Consider the following 19,567-nt stretch of genomic DNA (forward strand, 5'->3'; position numbering starts at 1 on the left):
AGCCTTTCCTCCCACAACAAGGAAAATGTGATTTAATTCTACAAATTTACAAGCCAAGATAAAAAGAAAACGTGGAAAACCCCACGAGGCCAGCAGTCCAAGACTTGAGGTTGTACCCGTGGCAGCCCTGTGGCAGTGGTGCCCTGGTCCACAGTCTGGACCCAGACAGCGCCTACAGCGCCTGCGCAGTCGGTGCTCCCCAGGGTGGGTCCAGGTCGGCTGGGAGCCTCAGAACTTGAGGCTGAAGCCCGGGCCCGCAGCCGAGGCCCCCTGGTTTGTGGTGGTGAGGTGGAAGCCCGTCTCCTTCAGGTCGTCGTCGCCCTGTGGACACAGCGGCATGTAAGGCCCGGCCAGGCCAGCCCTGGCTCAGGGACTCCTCTCCCCAGCGCCTGCCCATCCCTTACCAGCTGGCTGTAGCCCAGGCCTCCCTCTGGAGGTCGCGGGCTGGTGCCTCGCTTCACCCTCTGCTGTTCACTCTTGGCCGGCCACGTGGGGAACATGGAGGGGTCGATGGGGAGGGGGGTCTCGCGGAAATACTCGTGCTTGAGGCCGTCTTCTGCGTTGACTCTTCGCCCAGGGAAATAGGTCAGAAACCTGGGAGAAAAAGGCGCTAAGTGCCACCAATGGGGCAGTCTGGGGGCAGGGCCAAGGTGGGCAGGGGCCGGGCACAGGGCAGGACGCACTTGTTCATGAGGTCGAAGCCCTGGTCTGAGAGCAGAGCCCCGAAGCGCTTGCGGAGGTTGTTATAGGGGTACTCGGTGAAGGTCATCTTCTTGACGGCTGGGAGGTCGTTGTACCCAGGCCAGATTTTTTCACTGGGGGTCCCCAGGTCCTACAAGAGGGAGCATCTCAAGACACTTGGGTCGTGCAGGGAAGGGTGGCCTGGCCTGGGCACCTGCACTTGCCCCCAGCGGGCACCTACCTTGAACACTTTGTTGATCTGATCGATTTCTGACTTCCCAGGGAACAGTGGCTTCTGAGTCAGCAGCTCCCCAAAGATGCAGCCCACTGACCACATGTCCACGGCCGTGGAGTATTCCTGGGGGTCAGGGAGAAGTCAGGGAATGCTCAGGGGGCTGAGGGTCGGCGTACCCCGGGGGCTCTGAAACACCCACACTCACCTTGGCTCCCAGCAAAAGCTCGGGGGCTCTGTACCACAGCGTCACGACCACTGGGGTGTAGGCCTTCAGAGGGGACCCGTACTCCCGTGCCAGCCCGAAGTCCCCCACCTGTGAGGGGAGAGGGCGGGCTGCAGACTCTGGAGACTGGGAGCTGCCCCGCCCCCCGCCGGCAGGGCTCACCTTGAGGATGCCCGCGTGGCTCAGCAGCAGGTTGGACGTCTTGAGGTCTCGGTGCAGGATCCAGTTGTCGTGCAGGTGCTTCACTCCGCGCAGCAGCTGGATCATCAGCGTCTTTACCTCCCCTGTAGCAATGGTCAGCACAGGGCTGGTGGCTGGCTACTCGCCGCCACAGCAGCCACTGGCCGTTCCAGCATATGCGCACCCAGTGGGATAGGGTCACAGTTCAAGGTCAGCAGCACCCCCCCGACCGCCCCAACATCCCTCAGGGGATGTGGGTCCAGGGTCACCCCATGGGACTGACTGGGACCCACCTGGCAGGAAAGGCTGCTTCATGGTCTCCATGAGGCTCTTGAGGTCATGCTCTACGTAGTTCATGACGATGTAAATCTTGTCCATGTTGCTGCCCACGACAATCTCCTAGGAAACAACAGCAGGTCTGAAGTGTCAGGGCCCCAGCTAGCCCTGCTGCCACCAGCGCTCCCAAGAGACATAAGATCCCAGGGCTGGACACCCGGTGACACAGCAGGGACCCCCCAAGTGTGATGGCTACCAGGGGTGCAGCACTGGGGGAACCTGTGGGCAGAGGTGCATGGGCCTCACCCTGACAGTGACGATATTGGGGTGCTGCGCCTTGAGGATGGTGTTGATCTCCCTCAGTGACGTGATTGGGAAGCCCTCCTTCTCCTTCTCCATCTTCAGTCGCTTCAGAGCCACAATTTCATCTGAAAAGAAAGTCACCGGAAGACAGACATTGAGGAGACCTTCTTCTACCCACATGCCACCATTTATGGCTGTCCCCTAGAATCACAGGACCCACTGGCCCACTGGCCTCCCTGGGGGCTCAGAGCCTGGACTGCTTCCGTCTCTGAGGCCCTGGCCCCCAGGCACACACCTGCTCAGGTGCTGTCATTCCAGGCCTGGCCTGGTGGACTCCATACTCACGAGCAGCACAGAGCTTCTTGGTCAGGCTGACTTCTGTGGGTGCCAAAAGCCAGTTGCTCAGGTGTGTAGGTGTGCACGAACCAGGTGAGGCCCTGTGAGGGCCAGCACCAGCGGAGGGGTGACCCCTGGGATCAGAAGGAACTATGCCCAATGATTTTGACACTGAAGGTGACAGGGCCCTGTACACAGCCAGGGGCCTGTGGTGCTGGCTGGCACTCTGGGCCGCCTGGTCCATGCTCTACACCCCCTTCCCTGTGAGTGACCACCCTGGGCTGCGTCCCACCTGTCTTCTTGTCCTTTGCTCTGTACACCACCCCGTAGGTGCCTTCCTCAATCCTGTTCAGACACTGGAACTCCTCCACACTCCGACAGCCCTAGGGGAGGTGCCAGCGTGAGGGTATGGTAGCCAGGCTCACAGCCCACAGCAAAGCCTCAACTAGACATCTCCAGAGGCCCAGATGGTGCTCAGGCAGGACCTGGGAGCAATAATCTTCTCAGCCTCTGCTCGCTCCTTCAGTGAGCAGGCGCTGTCTATCCAACAGCTGGCCCTGAGCACTGGCCCCCTGCCACACCTCCAGCCACTGATGCTAAGATGATGCCAAGACAGCAGGGACCCTCTGTGTTGCACCCTCGGCTGGCGCAGCAGCCCCTCAGGAGCAGTGGCACCCTCAGTGTACCTTGGGCCCTCACCCTCTTGGGACCTGCCCCTCCCTCAAGTCCCTCCCTGCAGCACTTTGGTTACTGAATTGCAGGGCGATGTGCACCACTGCCCTCTGACCCCTACAGGGCAACAAGGCAAGGGAGGTCAAGGGCCCATCTGCCCAGGCCGAGGCAGATGTGACTGCAGAGCTAACTGCACACGAGGCAGCCTGACTCTTAAGCATGGGGCCCCTTGTGGGAGTCCTGGCTGCAGCTGCAGGAGCTGTCCTCCAGCAAGCCTGTTGGACAAGAGACCAGACCATGATGGGGGGTATGTCGGAGGCTAGGAACCAGGCCTGGCCAGGGACAGACACCCACAGTGAGGACCCAGTTTCTGCTCTCAGCCACCAGCCCTGTCCATGAGCAGCAAAGGGGAGGTTCCTCACCTGAAGGGCAGGCAGGTACTTGGGCAGCTCCTGCTTGAGCTCGATGGGCGACAGGGCTGGGGAGTCAGGCACAAAGTCCCCTTCGGTGAGGGCGCTGCTCTGGGGGGTGCCCTCACCCACCTCCTCTTCCCCCTCTTCACTCTCTCCAGAATCGTGGTCAAATCTTGACTCTGGAACTGCAGAAGTTAAACCCAATTTCAGAACCAGAGACATACAAGTGTCATAACCCCCACCCATTCTGGGGGGACTATGAGCACGAGAGCCCCCAGGGGCCAGGACACACTGTGTCCCACTGCCCTGGACAGAGGGCACTGTGTCTTGGGGCCACTAGCCAGGCCGGGACCACTGTGAGATAATGACCAGTTGTCTGAGTAGGCCGGCCCAGAATTGGTGTTCAGTGGCCCAAGGCCTTGGCCTGGCTGTTGGCGGAGGCCACAAAGTTCCAGGCCAGTGACTGGTCTGTGGTCAGAGCCCAGATGGTGTTTTCTAGCTCCCGTCCCAATGTCCAGGCTGGGGAGCCCTCAGAAGGGTGCCCAGGGAAGCAGCAGCTGGTTCTGGACATAGCAGCTGTGTGCCCCTGTGGCTTCTGGGTGGAACGTGCCACTGACAAGGGTTATTTGTGGGTCACGGTCCCACCACAACTCTGACATGGGTCAAGCACCCTGGTCAGAGGTGGACGAGGAAGAGGTGAACCACCACTTGGGGGCTTCTCACCAACCAAGACGTGGTTCTCATTCTCTCGCTCCTCATCTTCACTCATTTCTTCTTCACTCACTTCTTCTGCAAGAGAAAGAGGCATCAGCTAAGACCCTCTACAAGAGGTAGCAAAGGGCCCTCACGTGATCACTGGGGGTCTCACGTGGTCCCAGTCAGCAAGGCATCTTCAAGATGGATATTTGTTTACTTAGACTTTACTGTGTAGCTTCTAACCTCCTATCACATTAACCTCAGGCTTGAGCTCACCGGCTGACTGTCCGGACACATCCTCAGAGTTGCTTCCAGTCTCCTCCTCCTCCTCTTCTTCCTCCTCCTCCTCTTCCTCCTCCGACTCTTCACTGCTGCTCCCCTCTTCCTCCTCCTCCTCCTCTTCCTCCTCCTCAGAACCTGACCCCGACTCCGCTTTAGGAAGAAAACAGGCGGCATGAACTTGGGGCCTGCCCTGTGGTGGACGAGCTGGGCAGGGTTGGGTGAGCAGTCACCTGACGAGGACTCAGCGGAGCTGGTCTTCCTCTCGCTGTCGCTGACGTCCTGCAGGTCTGACAGCAGGTCTCTCTCTTCCACTTTCTCTTCTTTCACTTATAAAATAAACCATTGAAGGTGAATGTGGGGCAATGTTTTAAAATAACAACATTAGATGATGCTTCTCATATAAAAGGACCAGCTCATCTACAGACGCTTGGGAGGAAGAGACAAGTCTTCAAATCCTCCAGAGCATGAACTTATACAAATAGTCCTTCACACACACAGGCACTGCAGCACCCCTTAATGTTGTAAAGCATCAGCCAGTCCCTGAGCTCAGGTGTCCGCCTAGCAAAAACCACCCCGCGCTGGGCCCGCAGGCGCTGTGCGGCCTTACCTGGCTTCCGGCTGTCCCCCAGCTCAAGCCTTTCTCGAGGAGGCCGGAGGGGGCTACGGCTCCAGTGGCTGGCTTTCACCTTGTCGCTGTAGTCCTCTCTCACGGTCCGGTGATGTGCAGACACTGCGCAAGAACAGCACAGGGGCTAGGGGCAGCCCCTTTTCCTCTAGGCGCACAGATGCCTACAGCCCGGGAAGGAGCCCAGGAAGCCACCAGAGGATCCACATGGGCATTCTAGACTGCTCTCCACTGGTCGAAGGCAGGGGACAGAACCCGCCTCCTCAAGCCCAGGCCTATCACCCACTGGGCATTAGGCAGGTGGACACCGGACGTGGCTATCTAGGGTACACAGCTCACACCCCAGGACCTGCAGCGTCACCTAGCCCTCTTGCTCGCCCCCGCCCGCCTTGACCTCCTTCAGTCTTCCCCTACCCTCCCGCCCCGCCCACCTCCCGGGCTCCACCCACCTCCGGGGCCCCGCCCACCTTCCCGACGGGCCTCCCGCTCCTTGCGCCTCTCCTCCGCCCGCCGCTCCCGCTCCTTCTGCTCCCGCTGCTCCTTCTGCTGCTCCCGCATCTTGCGTTCCCGTTCTCGCTTCCTCTCTAACTGCTCGAGGCGGTCCCTGGAACAGGAGCACGCCAAATCTTTTCTCGTCCCCGGAACCTTTCTTTTTGGCTCTCAGTGCTTTTTTTTTGCATTTATAAACTACCCCTCTGGCAAGCCATTTCAGTATTCTTGCCTTGAGAACCCCATGAACAGTATGAAAAGGCAAAAAGATATAACAGTGAAAGATGCACTCCCCAGGTCGGTAGGTGCCCAATATGCAACTAGAGCGGAGAAATACCTCCAGAAAGAATGAAGTGAAGGAGCCAAAGCGAAAACAACACCCAGTTGTGGATGTGACTGGTGATGGAGGTACACAGTCCCAGGCTGTAAAGAACAAGATTGCATAGGAACCTGGAATGTTAGGTCCCTGAATTAAGGTAAATTAGAAGTGGTCAAACAGGAGATGGATGGCAAGAGTGAACATCAACATTTTAGGTATCAGTGAACAAAAATGGGAGAATTTAATTCAGATGACCATTGTATCTACTACTGTGGGCAAGAATCCCTTAGAAGAAATGGATGTCCATCACCAACTCCCACCTTGCTCAAACTCATGTCCGCTGAGTCAGTGATGCCATCCAACCATCTCATCGTCTGTCATCCCCGTCTCCTGCTGCCTTCAATCTTTCCCAGCATCTAGGTCTTTTCCAACCTGTTGGCTCCTCCCATCAGGTGGCCAAAGGATCGGAACTTCAGCTTCAGCATCAGTCCTTCCAATGAATATTCAGGACTGATTTTCTTTAGGATTGACTGGTTTGCTCTCTGTGCAGTCTAAGGGACTCGCAAGAGTCTTCTCCAACACCACAGTTTAAATGCATTAATTCTTCAGTGCTCAGCTTTCTTCATGGTCCAACTCTCACATCCATCATGACTACTGGAAAAACCGTAGCTTTGACTAGAGGAACCTTTGTCAGCAAAGTAATGCCTCTGCTTTTTAATATGCTGTCTAGGTTGGTCATAGCTTTTCTTCCAAGAAGCAAATGTCTTTTAATTTCATGGCTGCAGTCACCATCTGCAGTGATTTTGGAGCCCAAGAAAATAAAGTCTGTCACTGTTTCTACTGTCTCCCCATCTATTTGCCATGAAGTGATGGGACCGGATGCCATATTTATTTTTTGAATGTTGAGTTTTAAGCCAGCTTTTTCACGCTCCTCTTTCACTTTCGTCAAGAGGATTTTTAACTCCTTTTCATTTTCTGCCATAAGGGTTGTGTCATCTGCATATCTGAGGTTACTGGTATTTCCCCAGCAATCTTGATGCTGGCTTGTGCTTCATAAAGCCCATTTCGCATGATGTACTCTGCATATAAGTTAAATACAGTACATGGGTGCAATCTCAAAAATGACAGAATGATCTCTGTTTCCAAGGCAAACCATTCAATAACACAGTAATCCAAGTCTATGCCCCACCCACTAATGCTGAAGAAGCTGAAGTTGAACGGTTCTATGATGACCTACAAGACCTTCTAGAACTAACACCAAAAAAAGATGTCCTTTTCATCATAGGGGACTGAAATTCAAAAGTAGGAAGTCAAGAGATACCTGGAGTAAGAGGCAAGTTTGGCCTTAGAATACAAAATGAAGCAGGGAAAAAGCTAACAGAGTTTTGCCAAGAGAATGCACTGATCAGAGCAAACACCCTCTTCCAACACAAGAGACTAGTCTACACATGGACATCACCAGATGATCAATACCAAAATCAGACTGATTATTATTTTTTGCAGCCAAAGATGAAGAAGCTCTATACAATCAGCAAAAACAAGACTGGGAGCTGACTGTGGCTCAGATCATGAACTCCTTATTGCCAAATTCATACTTAAATGGAAGAAAATAGGGGAAACCACTAGGCCATTCAGGTATGATCTAAATCAAATCCGTTACGATTATACAGTGGAAGTAACAAATGGATTCAAGGGATTAGATCTGACAGACACAGTGCCTGAAGAACTATGGATGGAGGTTTGTGACATTCTACAGGAGGCAGGGATCAAGACCATCCCCAAGAAAAAGAAATGCAAAAAGGCAAAATGGTTGTCTTAGGAGGCCTTGCAAATAGCTGAGAAAAGAAGTGAAAGGCAAAGGAGAAAAGGGAAGATATACCCATCTAAATGCAGAGTTCCAAAGAACAGCACAGAGAGATAAAAAAGCCTTCCTCAGTGACCAATGCAAAGAAATAGACAAAAACAACAGAATGGGAAAGATTACAGCTTTCTTCAAGAAAATTAGAGATACCAAGGGAACATTTCATGCAAAGATGGGCACAATAAAAGACAGAAACAGCAGGGACCTAACAGAAACAGAAGATATTAAGAAGAAGCGGCAATAATACACAGAACCATACAAAAAAGATCTTAATGACCTAGATAAAGACGATGGTGTGATGACTGACCAAAACCAGACATCCTGGAGTCCAAAGTGGGCCTTAGGAAACATCACCACACACAAAGTTAGTGGAAGTGATGGAATTCCAATGGAGGTATTTCAAGTCCTAAAAGATGATGCTGTCAAAGTGCTGCACTCAATATGCCAGTAGATCTGGAAAACTCAGCAGTGGCCACAGGACTGGAAAAGGTCAGTTTTCATTACAATCTCAAAGAAAGGCAATGCCAAGGAATGTTCAAACTACCCTACAATTGCACTCATCTCACATGCTAGGAAAGTAATGCTCAAAATGTTCCAATCGAGGCTTCAACAGTACAGGAACCAAGAACTTCCAGATGTACAAGCTGGATTTAGAAAAGGTAGCAGAAGCAGAGATCAAATTGCCAACATCCGCTGGATTATCAAAAAAGTAAGAGAGTTCCAGAAAAACATCTACTACTGCTTCATTGAGTACACCAAAGCCTTTGACTATGTGGATCACAACAAACTGTGGAAAATTCTTCAAGAGAGGGGAATACCAGACCACCTTACCTGCCTCCTGAGAAATCTGTTTGCAGGTCAAGAAGCAACAGTTAGAACTGGACATGGAACAACAGATTGGTTCCACATCGGGAAAGGAATATGTCAAGGCTGTATATTGTCACCCTGCTTATTTAACTTATATGAAGAGTACACCATGGGAAATGCCAGGCTGGATGAAGGACAAGTTGGAATCAAGATTGCCGGGAGAAGTATCAATAACCTCAGATATGCAGATGACACCACCTTTTTGGCAGAAAGCAAAGAAGAACTAAAGAGCCTCTTGATGAAAGTGAAAGAGGAGTCAAAAAGCTGGCTTAAAACTCAACATTCAGAAAACTAAGACCATGGCATCCAGTCCCATCACCTCATGGCAAATAGATGGGGAAAGTGTGGAAACAGTGAGACTTTATTTTTTGGGACTCCAAAATCACTGCAGATGGTGACTGCAGCCATAAAATTAAAAGACACTTGCTCCTTGGAAGAAAAGCTATGACCAACATAGACAGCATATTAAAAAGCAGAGACATGACTTTGCCGACAAAGGTTCATCTAGTCAAAGCTATGGTTTTTCCAAGAGTCATGTATGGATGTGAGAATTGGACCATAAAGAAAGCTGAGCACTGAAGAATTGATGCATTTGAATTGTGGTATTGGAGAAGACTCTTGAGAGTCCCTTAGACTGCAAGGAGAGCAAACCAATCAATCCTAACGGAAATCAGTCCTGAATATTCATTGGAAGGACTGATGTTGAAGCTGAAGTTCCAATCCTGTGGCCACCTGATGGGAGGAGCCGACAGGTTGGAAAAGACCTGGATGCCGGGAAAGACTGAAGGCAGCAGAAGGGGATGACAGAGGATGAGATGGTTGGATGGCATCACTGACTGGATGGACATGAGTTTGAGCAAGCTCTGGGAGCTGGTGATGGACACAGAAGCCTGGCGTTTTGCAATACGTGGGGTGCAGAGTCCAAAACGACTGAACAACTGAACTGAGCTGGGTTTTTCAGCCAACAAAGGGCTTTTGGGCTTTTAAAAAACAGAACTCGAGTCCTCATAACCCCATTCCTAACGACCAGCAGAGAAGGAAGTTCTGGTCCAAGGATGTAACTGCCTGGAGCTGAAGCCCCACTTGGTCCAGAACATTCTGCTCAGCTGATGCTCTGAAACGCACCAAGGCTTTCCCCAGGTGTGCACAATTTTAATCCACTTCTACTAGAAGGCACGTCTTCCTGGGCCTTCCATCTAAGGAAAGGAGGGTAGCCACAGCCCCATGCAGGGATCTGGTTTAGGTGCTTACAGCCAAAACACTTCACTCTAAGCAAAACAGCAGCCGCAGCCCTAGGTTCTGATACACTGCTTCTATTCTCCTTTAGTTCAAAATATTTCCAGTGATTAGGACTGGGCACTTTCACTGGTGGGGCCTGGGTTCGATCCCTGATCAGGGAAATACGATCCAACAAGTTGTACATATTTTTTTGCCCCCAACAATAAAAAGTCAACTATTTTATATTTTTCCTCATCATTTCTTATGCAGGCCATAGGATTTTCAGAAATGAATTGTTGGATTTCAAACATCTGAGGATACCGCCTGATTGTTTCTGTTGCTAACTTTAATTGAACTCTTCTGTGATAAGAGGGCATACTTTGTTCAGCCTCAATTCTTTTGAGACTCCTTACACAGCTTGGAGTTTTGTGGAAACACATCCTAGAAGCTTTCAGACGACATTGTGTCCTGCAGCTGCATTACTATGCCCACCTGTCATGACGTTTGGCTGGTAGCATCTTCCAAATTGTCTACATCCTTGCTGATTTTCTCCAGCTTTACTACTGATGACTGGCATGGGACCCCGATGCTTCCACCCAGAGTCAATGGACTAGTACACCCTTCAGTTGTGTCAGGTTGGGGTCCAATGCCAGGTGCCAAAACATTTATCCTGGTCGCATCTTCCTGCTTCACATTTATGTCATCATGAGGGTCTCTACCTTCAGTGTCTCTCATAACGTCCATTTTGTCTGAGGTCAGTGTAGCCACTCAGGCCCTTTTACCATTGTCATGTGCATGGGCCATCCTTTGTCATCATTTCATTTTCTGGCTGCCACATGGAGTGTGGGATCCCAGTTCCACGACCAGGGATTGAACCTGCACCCCTTGCATTGGGAGCATGGAATCCTACCCACTGGACCTCCAGCAAAGTCCTCCTCCTTTACTTTCAACCTACTTTTGTCTCCAACTCTAAGATGTCCCTCTGACACAGCACACAGCTGGATCTTGCTTTCCTGTCTGACAGGCTCTCCCATGTTTGGTGCAGAGACCATCTCACACTGAATGTAACTATGGATACAGCTGGTGCTGCCCCCTATACCCCCACCTTCTCTTGTCTTGTTTTTTGGTTTCTCTGTTTCTCCCGGTTGGGATGGGTTCTTTTTTGGCTGCACCATGAGGTGTGCAGGATCTTAATTTCCCAACTGGGGATCAAAACCAGGCCCCCTGCGGTAGAAGAGGGAGTCCTAATCACTGGACTACCAGGCAGTTACCTGTTTGGGGTTTAAATGAGGATTTTTAGCAAACCATTTTAATTCCTCTATTTATTATTTTTCAGAAGTTGCTCTAGAGATCGCAATGTGCATCTTAAGAGATTAAGCTCCAGGAAATGCAGATCTTGTTCACATACAGCCCCCACTCCTGTTTCCTCCTGCAGTTTATACATATTATGGCTACAGTGTTTTAGTCATTGTTTTATGCAATCCCGTGTCTCTTGTAGTAATTCAGACAAGATGGGAGAAGAAGCATGTTTACAGGGGCTTTTGTCCTAACCTGGAATTCAGCCACACCCAGGGCTGGCCTTTTGTTCTGGTGTCATTTCTGCTCAGCTTGAAGGTTGTCCTTAAGCATTTCCCAGAAGGCCCATGTTGCTGGCAGAGAGCCTCTGCTCACTTGCCCCTCACTTGTGAGGCAGGCTGTGATGGACACAGAATTTTGGGCTACCAGCATTCCTGCCCTTCCCCAATTTCTCATTGGTTTTCCCAGTGCAACTGTTACTTTTTTTTTTTTGCAACTGTTACTTTGTACTTATCCTGTTCGGGGGGGTTCACTGAGCTTCTCTGACATGAAGATAAATATTTTTCATCAAATTGGGACATTTTCAGCTATTCCCCCTCCCTTCCAGCACACCGTCCCGTAGACACTGTCCCGTGGTTCTTGAGGCTCTCAGCGTTTCTTCAACCCATTCCTTGCTGTCATTAGAAGGCACGATGGCCATCTTCAAGTTCCATGCTGCTAGGTCTTCACCAAGTCTGGAACACACTGTTTCTATGATGTTTTTCTTCCTTAGAAAGGGTTAAACCTTATTTGTCTTAAGAGTTCTCTGTTGAACACTGGACATTCTAGACAACGTCTTGCAGCAACCATGCCTTCCAACCTTTCCTCCCAGTTGCTGCCGTTCAGTGACTGTGAGGCTAACCCTGTGAGCTCATGTCACCTTGTACAGTGTGGCCACTGCTGCACTGTTCCATGTGCTTCTCTTTATTTTCAACCATGGATTCCTTGGGGTCACTACTGTGTCTGCATAGCTGTGGGCCCACACCACACTGGACAGAGCACGGGGCCTGCAAACATAGACCCTTCTCACACCTGCCTTCGATGCCCTTTGTGGGGCCCCAGCTGCTGGGAATGTCCATATCTTCCACCCTACTACTCCCCTCCTGAGAGCAGCCCAGCTCCCAAGCTCTCCCTGGAAATGACCACAGGACACAGAGGTAGCCTAGGGGTCACGCCTAGGCCATGGAGGACAGACCTGGGTTAACAGACACTCCTCTGGGACTCTGACCCCACAGGGAGGCCCCTGGAGACAAAAGCACCAGAGGCTCGTGTCCTAGCTCCTGGCCATTTCACGGCCTTTGGGGTTTCTTTGTCTTGTTTGTTTGTTTGGAAGAATCCGAGTCTATTTCTGTTGTAACCCCTGAGACTCCTAAGCAATGCGCCTTGTCAGTCAGTCTTCCTGGACAAGGTCTCTAGAACAGAGCAGGCGCCTGGCACACACCCACTAACCAAGCAGGCCGTGAGTCACTCACGGCTAAGCCCCTCCTCGCTGACTGTGCGCAGGTGTACATGAGGGGACAGGCCACCTCCAGGATGGCTCCACTGCGATGGGACAGCGGCCTAGGCCGCCTCGCCCCAGGCTCGTCCCTTACCACTCCCACACGGACCTCGTCTCAGGGTGTGGACAGCCCCCCGCCTCCTATTGGCCACCACCCTGCCCTACTCTCCTTCCCCCACTGTTGCAGGTCTGGCCCAAACCTTCACTCCTCACCTATCAGCTCCTTCTAGACCCCTAGCTCCCTCCAGCAGTATCCCTCCCTGAGGGACCACCTCAGAAGCTGAGTCGGGGACTCTGCCTTGAGTCAGGACCACATTCTCTCACCCGCTCAGTGGGGCTTCTGGGCACCTGAGCAGCCTCCACCTGGAGGAAGCCGGTGCACAGGTTTTTGTTCCCCTCGTCAACTTCTGTCACCTCACATGTGCAGTCCCATGTGCAGGGAACCCTCGCTTCCTCCAGGACAAGCCTCTGGGCTGCTTCCTGCCCAGTTCCTGTCTGTGTGTGACCTGCGTGCCCACATCTCTGCTGTCATCAGGGCACCTACCTCTCCCTTCGCGAGTGCTCTCGGGCCAGCTCTCTCCGCTTCTGCCGCTCCCACTCCCTCCGAGCCTTGTCCTGCTCCTCCCGGTGCCGCTTCCGGCGCTCGTGCTCCCGCTCCTTCTCTTTCACTCTGGCATGCTTCCCTATGGGCAAACAGCATGTGTCGTGAGAGGAGACTTACCCTCCAAAACTCAACAATACCCAGTGAAAAAAAGAAAAAACATCTAATCAGTGACTTGGAGAGGGACTTCCCTGGTAGTGCAGTGGTTAAGAATCCGTCTGCTGATGCAGGGGACAACAGTTTGATCTCCAGTCCAGGAAGATCCCACATGCTGTGTAGCTATTAAGCCCATGTGCCTCAACTACTGAAGCCTGTGTGCCCTAGAGCCTGTGCTCTGCAACAAGAGAAGCCACTGCAACGAGAAACCTGCCCTGCAACAAAGAGTAGCCCCCGCTCGCTGCAACTAGGGAAACCCTGAGTAGCAATGAAGACCCAGTGCAGCCAAAAATAAAGAATTAAAAAAAAAAAAAGACTTCGAGAAATAACCATGACTTTTGTTTAAAAAAAAAAAAGATGAAGACATAAAACTCTACGCAGTAAGCCTGAATTTATCACAAAATTAATGTGATTATCACTGAACAGAACTGGGGTCTCTATCTTCTCTTCCTAATTTTCTGTATTAAATAAACTGTGATTAGGCTACATTAGTCTCATGATTTTAAAAAAGTCATCCTTCATGAAGAACACAGGACAAAGCTGCATCACATTATAAATCACATTAGCCAACTGCGTTTAACAAGACTTACATCAGGCCCAGGTTCAGTTTCCCAACCCCCCTAAGAAGCTCTCAACATTGGTGTGACAGCAAACCCACTACTTGGACTTTATCAAGCATCTGTTTCTTAAAACCAATTGAGCACTGAAGAGTGGCCTTCCCACTTTGAATTAAGATGATTTAATAGACAGACCAGCTTCCCCAGAACAGTGCAGTGAGGAGAAAACACACCAGAAGGAAAATTAAGTATCTATTCAGAATGATCTATAATAAATTTATACTTTTAGCTAAAATTTTATTCTCTTCTCTCTCAGCTGTGCTCTGAAGAACGTAGCAAATAATGAAGTAGGAAGGAGACCGTATCTGAACACAAAACACAAAATGAAACAAATGCTCTGTACCCCCTTCTGCTGAGTGACTGCGATGCCTACGTTTCTCTTTTCTCTTCTCGTCTTTCCTGTGATGTGCTTTTTCCTTCCGAGACATCTGCTGGGGTGGTTTGATAGCCAAAGAATCATCTTCCTCTCCTCTGCAATGAGATACCATGGCATTATGTCACCTGAGAGGGACGTAGGGAGCACCAGGGAGTCTCCCCAACCCCGGGAAAGGAAGGGTTCAGAACATAAAGGAGAGCCTCAACCGTCAGCTCAAAGATTGTGCTCATTATGACACTCAGGCTTCCCTGGTGGCTCAGCCGTAAAGAATGCGCCTGCCAATGCAGGAAACATGTGTTCCATCCCTGGGTAGGGAAGATCCCCTGGAGAAGGAAATGACAACCCACTCCAATATTCTTGCCTGAGAAATCCCAAGGACAGAAGAGCCTGGTGGGTTCCAGTCCATTGGGGTCATAAAAGAGCCAGACATGACTTACTGACTTTAACAACAACGATTATGAAACTTAAGCCCAAACTGTACATTAAAAACAGACTCAGATGGAAAGTACAGTGGAAATCAATGTGCTATACGGAACAAAAATGCTCTCTGAGGAAACTCTAGGGTGTGACAGACATGCAGTGTTACTTATCTTGATTGTGTATAACAACTTATCAAACTGCATACATTAAATCTGTGCAGTCTCAAACTTACAAAAGCTGTTAAAAAAGAAGGTCCCATAATTTTAGTCAAACTTAATGACCTCAAAAGGTCATTTCATATTCTCAACTGAGTATAAAAGCAAAATCTTGGGAGAATGCACAGTCTACACCTTTTTACCTTAATTTCTAGTTATAGTGTTTTTGACTGTTTGATGATGGACATAAAGGGAAAAAAAGTGAGGAGAACCCCAGCATAGGAAGAAATGTCAGCGGTACAGCTTTGGCAGGACTGCTTCTGTTTCTCCTCGGCCTCGCTCAAGTATCTTTCAGCAGCAACTCTGGTTTATTTGTAGATAATTTTAGACAGTACTTATAGAAATCATCACAAACACACAATTCCTTAAATGTACTATGTGAGTTGTGCTGAATTCACTGAAGAGCACTTACAAAGAAAGGAACACACACTCACACTTCTCCTAAGTGGAGAGGGGAGCTGGTACCTGACACCACACAAAGCTCATTTCCAGGGAGGTCGTGACCTCCAACTTACAAAATCACACTGAGAAGGGCCAGCCAGAGTCACACACAGCCAGATGTGAGTGTACCTGCAGCCTGCGAGCTCCTCAAGGCCGCACCCCGCTCACCTGTCTTCCATGGAGTCCTCTCTTCTGTACGGCGAGTTCCTTATTGTTATCTCCATGCGGTGGTCCCTCAGCTCCCCCTCCTCAAGGGAATCCCGCTTGGAATCCCGGTCATCAGACTAAGAAGCAAGGAGAGAGTACTTTTCCTTACAGATAAGCTTATTTTTAATAAGACGCAAACCTTGCCAACATCCCAAAACCAACTTTCATACACACTTTTTCATACGACCAATGTGATAAAATCTAAAAAACTTTCATTCAAATCCCATGACATGAGAATTACAAATAACTCTGTAAACCAGAACCTGAGAAATTAAAACCAGCATATATGTAAAGGGACATTAGACTCTATGCCAAGTATGTTAGTTGTTTATATGAGCCAAAACTGAGCCTTAAAGCATACGTCATACACCAAATAATTTGCAATATCTCATAAATTGTAAGAAAAGTTTGTTGCTAATCTTAAAGAAGTATTTCTTTCAGTGCTCCTCAATAAACTACTAAAGTTTTCCTATGTTATTAGGCAAACCAAGAAAGGTGTAAAACATTAATTTCAAGGCAACTTCCTACTATAGTAAAAAATACTTGGAAATGGTATCACGAATATAATGATGAAGTAAGAAAAATTAGTTCAACTGCACTAATGATTTTAGGTTCAAAATACTTTGTTTTCCATGTAGCTGTGGTCATCTATATGCAGCTTTTTAGTAAGTTATCAATCTGTCTTCAAAGTAAACTGAACATCTGAATGTTTTTGTTAATTTTTAGAACAGATTTTGGGCTCACCTGAGACATTTGGAAGTACAAAAGAACTTCACCGAAGAAGCGTTGTTCTAATGGAAAAATGAGGGCAAAGAAATTAAATCTCCTTTAAAATAAAAACACTTACGTAAAAAACATAGCTTACATTTTTTAAGCGTTTTATCTCTGCTTTCTCCTCTTGTTCCTTCCGTCGTTTCTTTTCCTGAAGAATTTCATCTAAAGTTTTCACTTTCCAAGAGTCCTTTTCATCACCCATTTGAGTTAAAACACTGCAAAAAGACAAGAATTCAAACTGCATCAGGACACAGCAAGCTATGGTTTGATGCTATGCTGTTCCTGAACACTTTTGCCTCACCACTTTTGAGTACTTCAGTAGAAATCTTTGTTAAGAGGATGGGCTATGCCAGAAATAAACCCACACACCTATGGTCAATTAATCTTTGACAAAGGAGGCAAGAATATACCACAGAGAAAAGACAATCTCTTCAGCAAGTGGTGCTGGGAAAGTTAGACAGCTGAATATAAATCAATGAAATTCAAACACATCCTCACACCATACACAAAAATAAACTCAAAATGGCTTAAAGACTTAAACATAAGACATGACACCCTAAAACTCCTGGAAGATGTCATAGGCAAAACAATATCTGACATAAATCGTACCAATGTTTCCTTAGTAAGTCTCCAAGGCAACAGAAATAAAAGCAAAACTAAACAAATGGGACCTAATCAAACTAACAAACTTTTGCATAGCAAAGAAAATGATGAACAAAATGAAAAGACAACCTATGGGCTGGGAGAAAATATCTGTAAACAGTGTGACTGACAAGGGTTTAATTTCCAAAATATACAAACAGCTCACACAACTCAATAACAAAACCCAAAATACTCAATCAAAAAGTGGACTGAAGACCTGAATAGAAACTTCTCCAAAGAAGAAATACAAATGACCAATATGCACATGCAGAGATGCTCAACATCACTAATTATCAGAGAAATATAAATCAAAAATATAATGAGATATCACCTCACACTGGTCAGGATGGCCATCATTATTGGTTCATTTATTTTGAAAATTGTTAATGGCAAAGAGTTGACTCATTGGAAAAGACTGATGCGGGGCAAGATTGAAGGCAGGAGGAGAAGGGGATGACAGGGGATGAGATGGTTGGATGGCATCACTGACTCAATGGACATGAGTTTGAGCAAGCTCCAGGAGATCGTGAAGGACGGGGAAGTCTGGCGTTTCTGTCCATAGGGTCGCAAAGAGTCAGACATGACTGAGTGACTGAACAACAACAAATAACAAATGCTGGAGAGGGTGTGGAGAAAAGGGAACCCTCCTAGACTGTTGGCGGGAATGCAAATTTGTGCAGCCACTATGGACAACAGTATGGAAGCACCTCAGAAAACTAAAAAGAAAGCTACCCTATGACCCAGCAATCCCACTCCTGAGCATATATCCAGACAAAACTATAATTAAGAAAGTTACACACACGCCTTCTATGTTCATAGCAGCACTATTCACAATAGCCAAGACATGGAAACAATCTAAATGTGTACTGACAGATGACTGGATAAAGATGTGGTATACATACCTATATGTGCCTTACACACACACACACAGGAATACCACTTAGCCATAAAGAAACATATGAAATGCCATCTGCAGCAACATAGATGGACCTAGAGATTATCATACTCAGTGAAGTCAGAAAGACAAATACTTTATATCATTTATATGTGGACTCGAGCATATGACACAAGTGAATTTATCTATGAAACAGAAACAGACTCACAGACATATACAACAGACTGGGGGTTACCAAGGGGGAAGGGATGGAAATGAGATGGAGTGGGACTTTGGGATTAGCAGATGCAAACTAGTATATATACGATGGATAAACAGCCAAAACCAACTGTACAGCACAGGGAACTATTTTCAATTTCTTGTGATAAATCATAATGGAAAAGAATATTAAAAACACATGTGTGTGTGTATATATATATAACTGAATCACTTTGCTGTACAACAGAAACATTCACAACATTTACAACATTTTAAATCAACTATGCTCTGATTTTTAACAACTGAAAATACAGGGGGGGAAAATGGTTTCAAAAAAAAGTGATGGGTCGCGGAAAGCGACTGCTTGTATTCCAACCTCTCTTCTGTCATTCCTGTACGGTCTAGGGCAAGTTACTTCACCTCAGTTTACCATTCTGTAAACGGTAGGAAAACCACCTGTATGACGGTATCACAGAGGACTAAGTGAGATCTCCAAAGTAAAGCTAGTAGTTAGGTACCTGGCACTCATCAAGCACTGATCTCGCCGTCAGGAGGATTTATTTGAAAGACCACCTGGGCCGCGTGGGCCACTGGCCCATTTGACGGCGGCAGCCCCATCACAAGATTAGGGGAGGTCTGGAGTGAAGGACTCAAAGGGCGCGCTCGCAAACCAGGCAGCGGTTCCCGGTTTTGGGGTTTCAGTCGTGCTAACCCGGGGTTCGGTCTGGCTGGAGTTAGCTCGAGGAAAGCCTGGGCCCGCCGCCTCCACGACTCCGAGTTCCGCGCAGAGCGAGATGGGCCGGGGAGGCGAGGAGTGAAGCCCAGCCCGGTCCACGCGCCAGAGGCCCGCCGGCACCGGAGAGATCGAGTGAGCTGGTCGCGCCGTGGCCCGTGCCCGGCCCGCCCCGCCTCCACTTACCCCTGCGCCGCCGCCGCCGCCGGTCCGGGAGCCTGAGAAGAAACAGCGCCCGGCGCGCGACGGGAATGTCGTCACTTCCTGCGTCGGCGCCGGGCTGATGACTGACTATGACGCGTCCCCGCCGCCGACTCCCGACCCCGGGAGCGCTCTGCGCGTCACTTCCGGCCTTGGTGCGGGCTGGTGACAACTCTAGGGGAGGAGGCTCGGAGCCGGCAGGTGTCTGGGCTAGCCTGGTTGGGTGGTCGTAACTGGGTCCTCTCTCCCCGCTCCCGTGACCCCGGGGCAAGACCCTGAATCTTCCTAAAAGGAGACGAATCTTGCTTACGGAGCAGGGCGGGGACAGCGGTTACCGCAGGATTTTAAGCTGTGCGAAGACCAGGGATGACTCAAAGTTAGTGCTTTCTCAGGCCCGCCTGCGAAGGTTTTTAAAGACGTTGAATCCTGAGGTTCGGCCTCAAATCTGTTGAGGTTCAAGCAAATTATTCTTCGAACCTTTGTGGTCACAGAAAAAATGGTAATGCGACATCGTGAATCTCAGGAAGAGAACGGTAAGCAAGTATCATTCACTTTCAGTGTGTGCGCTCAGTCGTGCCCGAC

General features: G+C 49.1%; 1 protein-coding gene across 3 annotated transcripts; it reads right to left on the reverse strand.

Annotated features, from left to right (window-relative positions):
* Positions 1-16: 16 nt before the first annotated feature.
* On the reverse strand, positions 17-19,081 carry LOC129551432 (cyclin-dependent kinase 11B). 3 transcript variants are annotated; one of them, XM_088845387.1, is made up of 21 exons: positions 18,971-18,987; positions 16,408-16,531; positions 16,287-16,333; positions 15,504-15,619; positions 14,227-14,354; positions 13,054-13,192; positions 5,390-5,526; positions 4,905-5,027; positions 4,528-4,623; positions 4,292-4,447; positions 4,043-4,108; positions 3,329-3,504; positions 2,527-2,617; positions 1,902-2,023; positions 1,613-1,718; positions 1,302-1,423; positions 1,122-1,229; positions 923-1,039; positions 684-832; positions 405-594; positions 17-321 (listed from the first exon to the last, which is right to left on the reverse strand). In XM_088845387.1, exons 3-21 carry the CDS (start codon positions 16,293-16,295, stop codon positions 229-231), a joined length of 2,244 nt encoding a protein of 747 aa, XP_088701513.1. In that variant the 5' UTR covers positions 16,296-16,333; positions 16,408-16,531; positions 18,971-18,987; the 3' UTR covers positions 17-228. The 3 variants fall into 3 exon arrangements, with proteins under 3 accessions (XP_088701513.1, XP_088701511.1, XP_088701512.1); XM_088845385.1 differs by lacking the exon at positions 16,287-16,333 and having other exon boundaries at positions 18,971-19,081; XM_088845386.1 differs by lacking the exons at positions 16,287-16,333; positions 18,971-18,987 and having other exon boundaries at positions 14,257-14,354.
* Between the last annotated feature and the right edge of the window lie 486 nt (positions 19,082-19,567).

Source organism: Moschus berezovskii, chromosome 17 (assembly GCF_049115385.1).
Source record: "Moschus berezovskii isolate FMDL1 chromosome 17, NW_MosBer_1.0, whole genome shotgun sequence".
NCBI classification, from domain to species: Eukaryota; Metazoa; Chordata; class Mammalia; order Artiodactyla; family Moschidae; genus Moschus; species Moschus berezovskii.

What these genes read in the sequence shown, in the direction of transcription:
- LOC129551432 (XM_088845385.1), bottom strand. Translation starts at nt 16,518, where the DNA reads ATGGGTGATGAAAAGGACTCTTGGAAAGTGAAAACTTTAGATGAAATT. An exon ending in AGCTTTTGCTGGGAGCCAAG is followed by an intron (nt 1,040 to 1,121) that starts GTGAGTGTGGGT and finishes CCTGACCCCCAG; the next exon opens with GAATACTCCACGGCCGTGGA. An exon ending in GGCTTCGACCTCATGAACAA is followed by an intron (nt 595 to 683) that starts GTGCGTCCTGCC and finishes TTTTTCTCCCAG; the next exon opens with GTTTCTGACCTATTTCCCTG.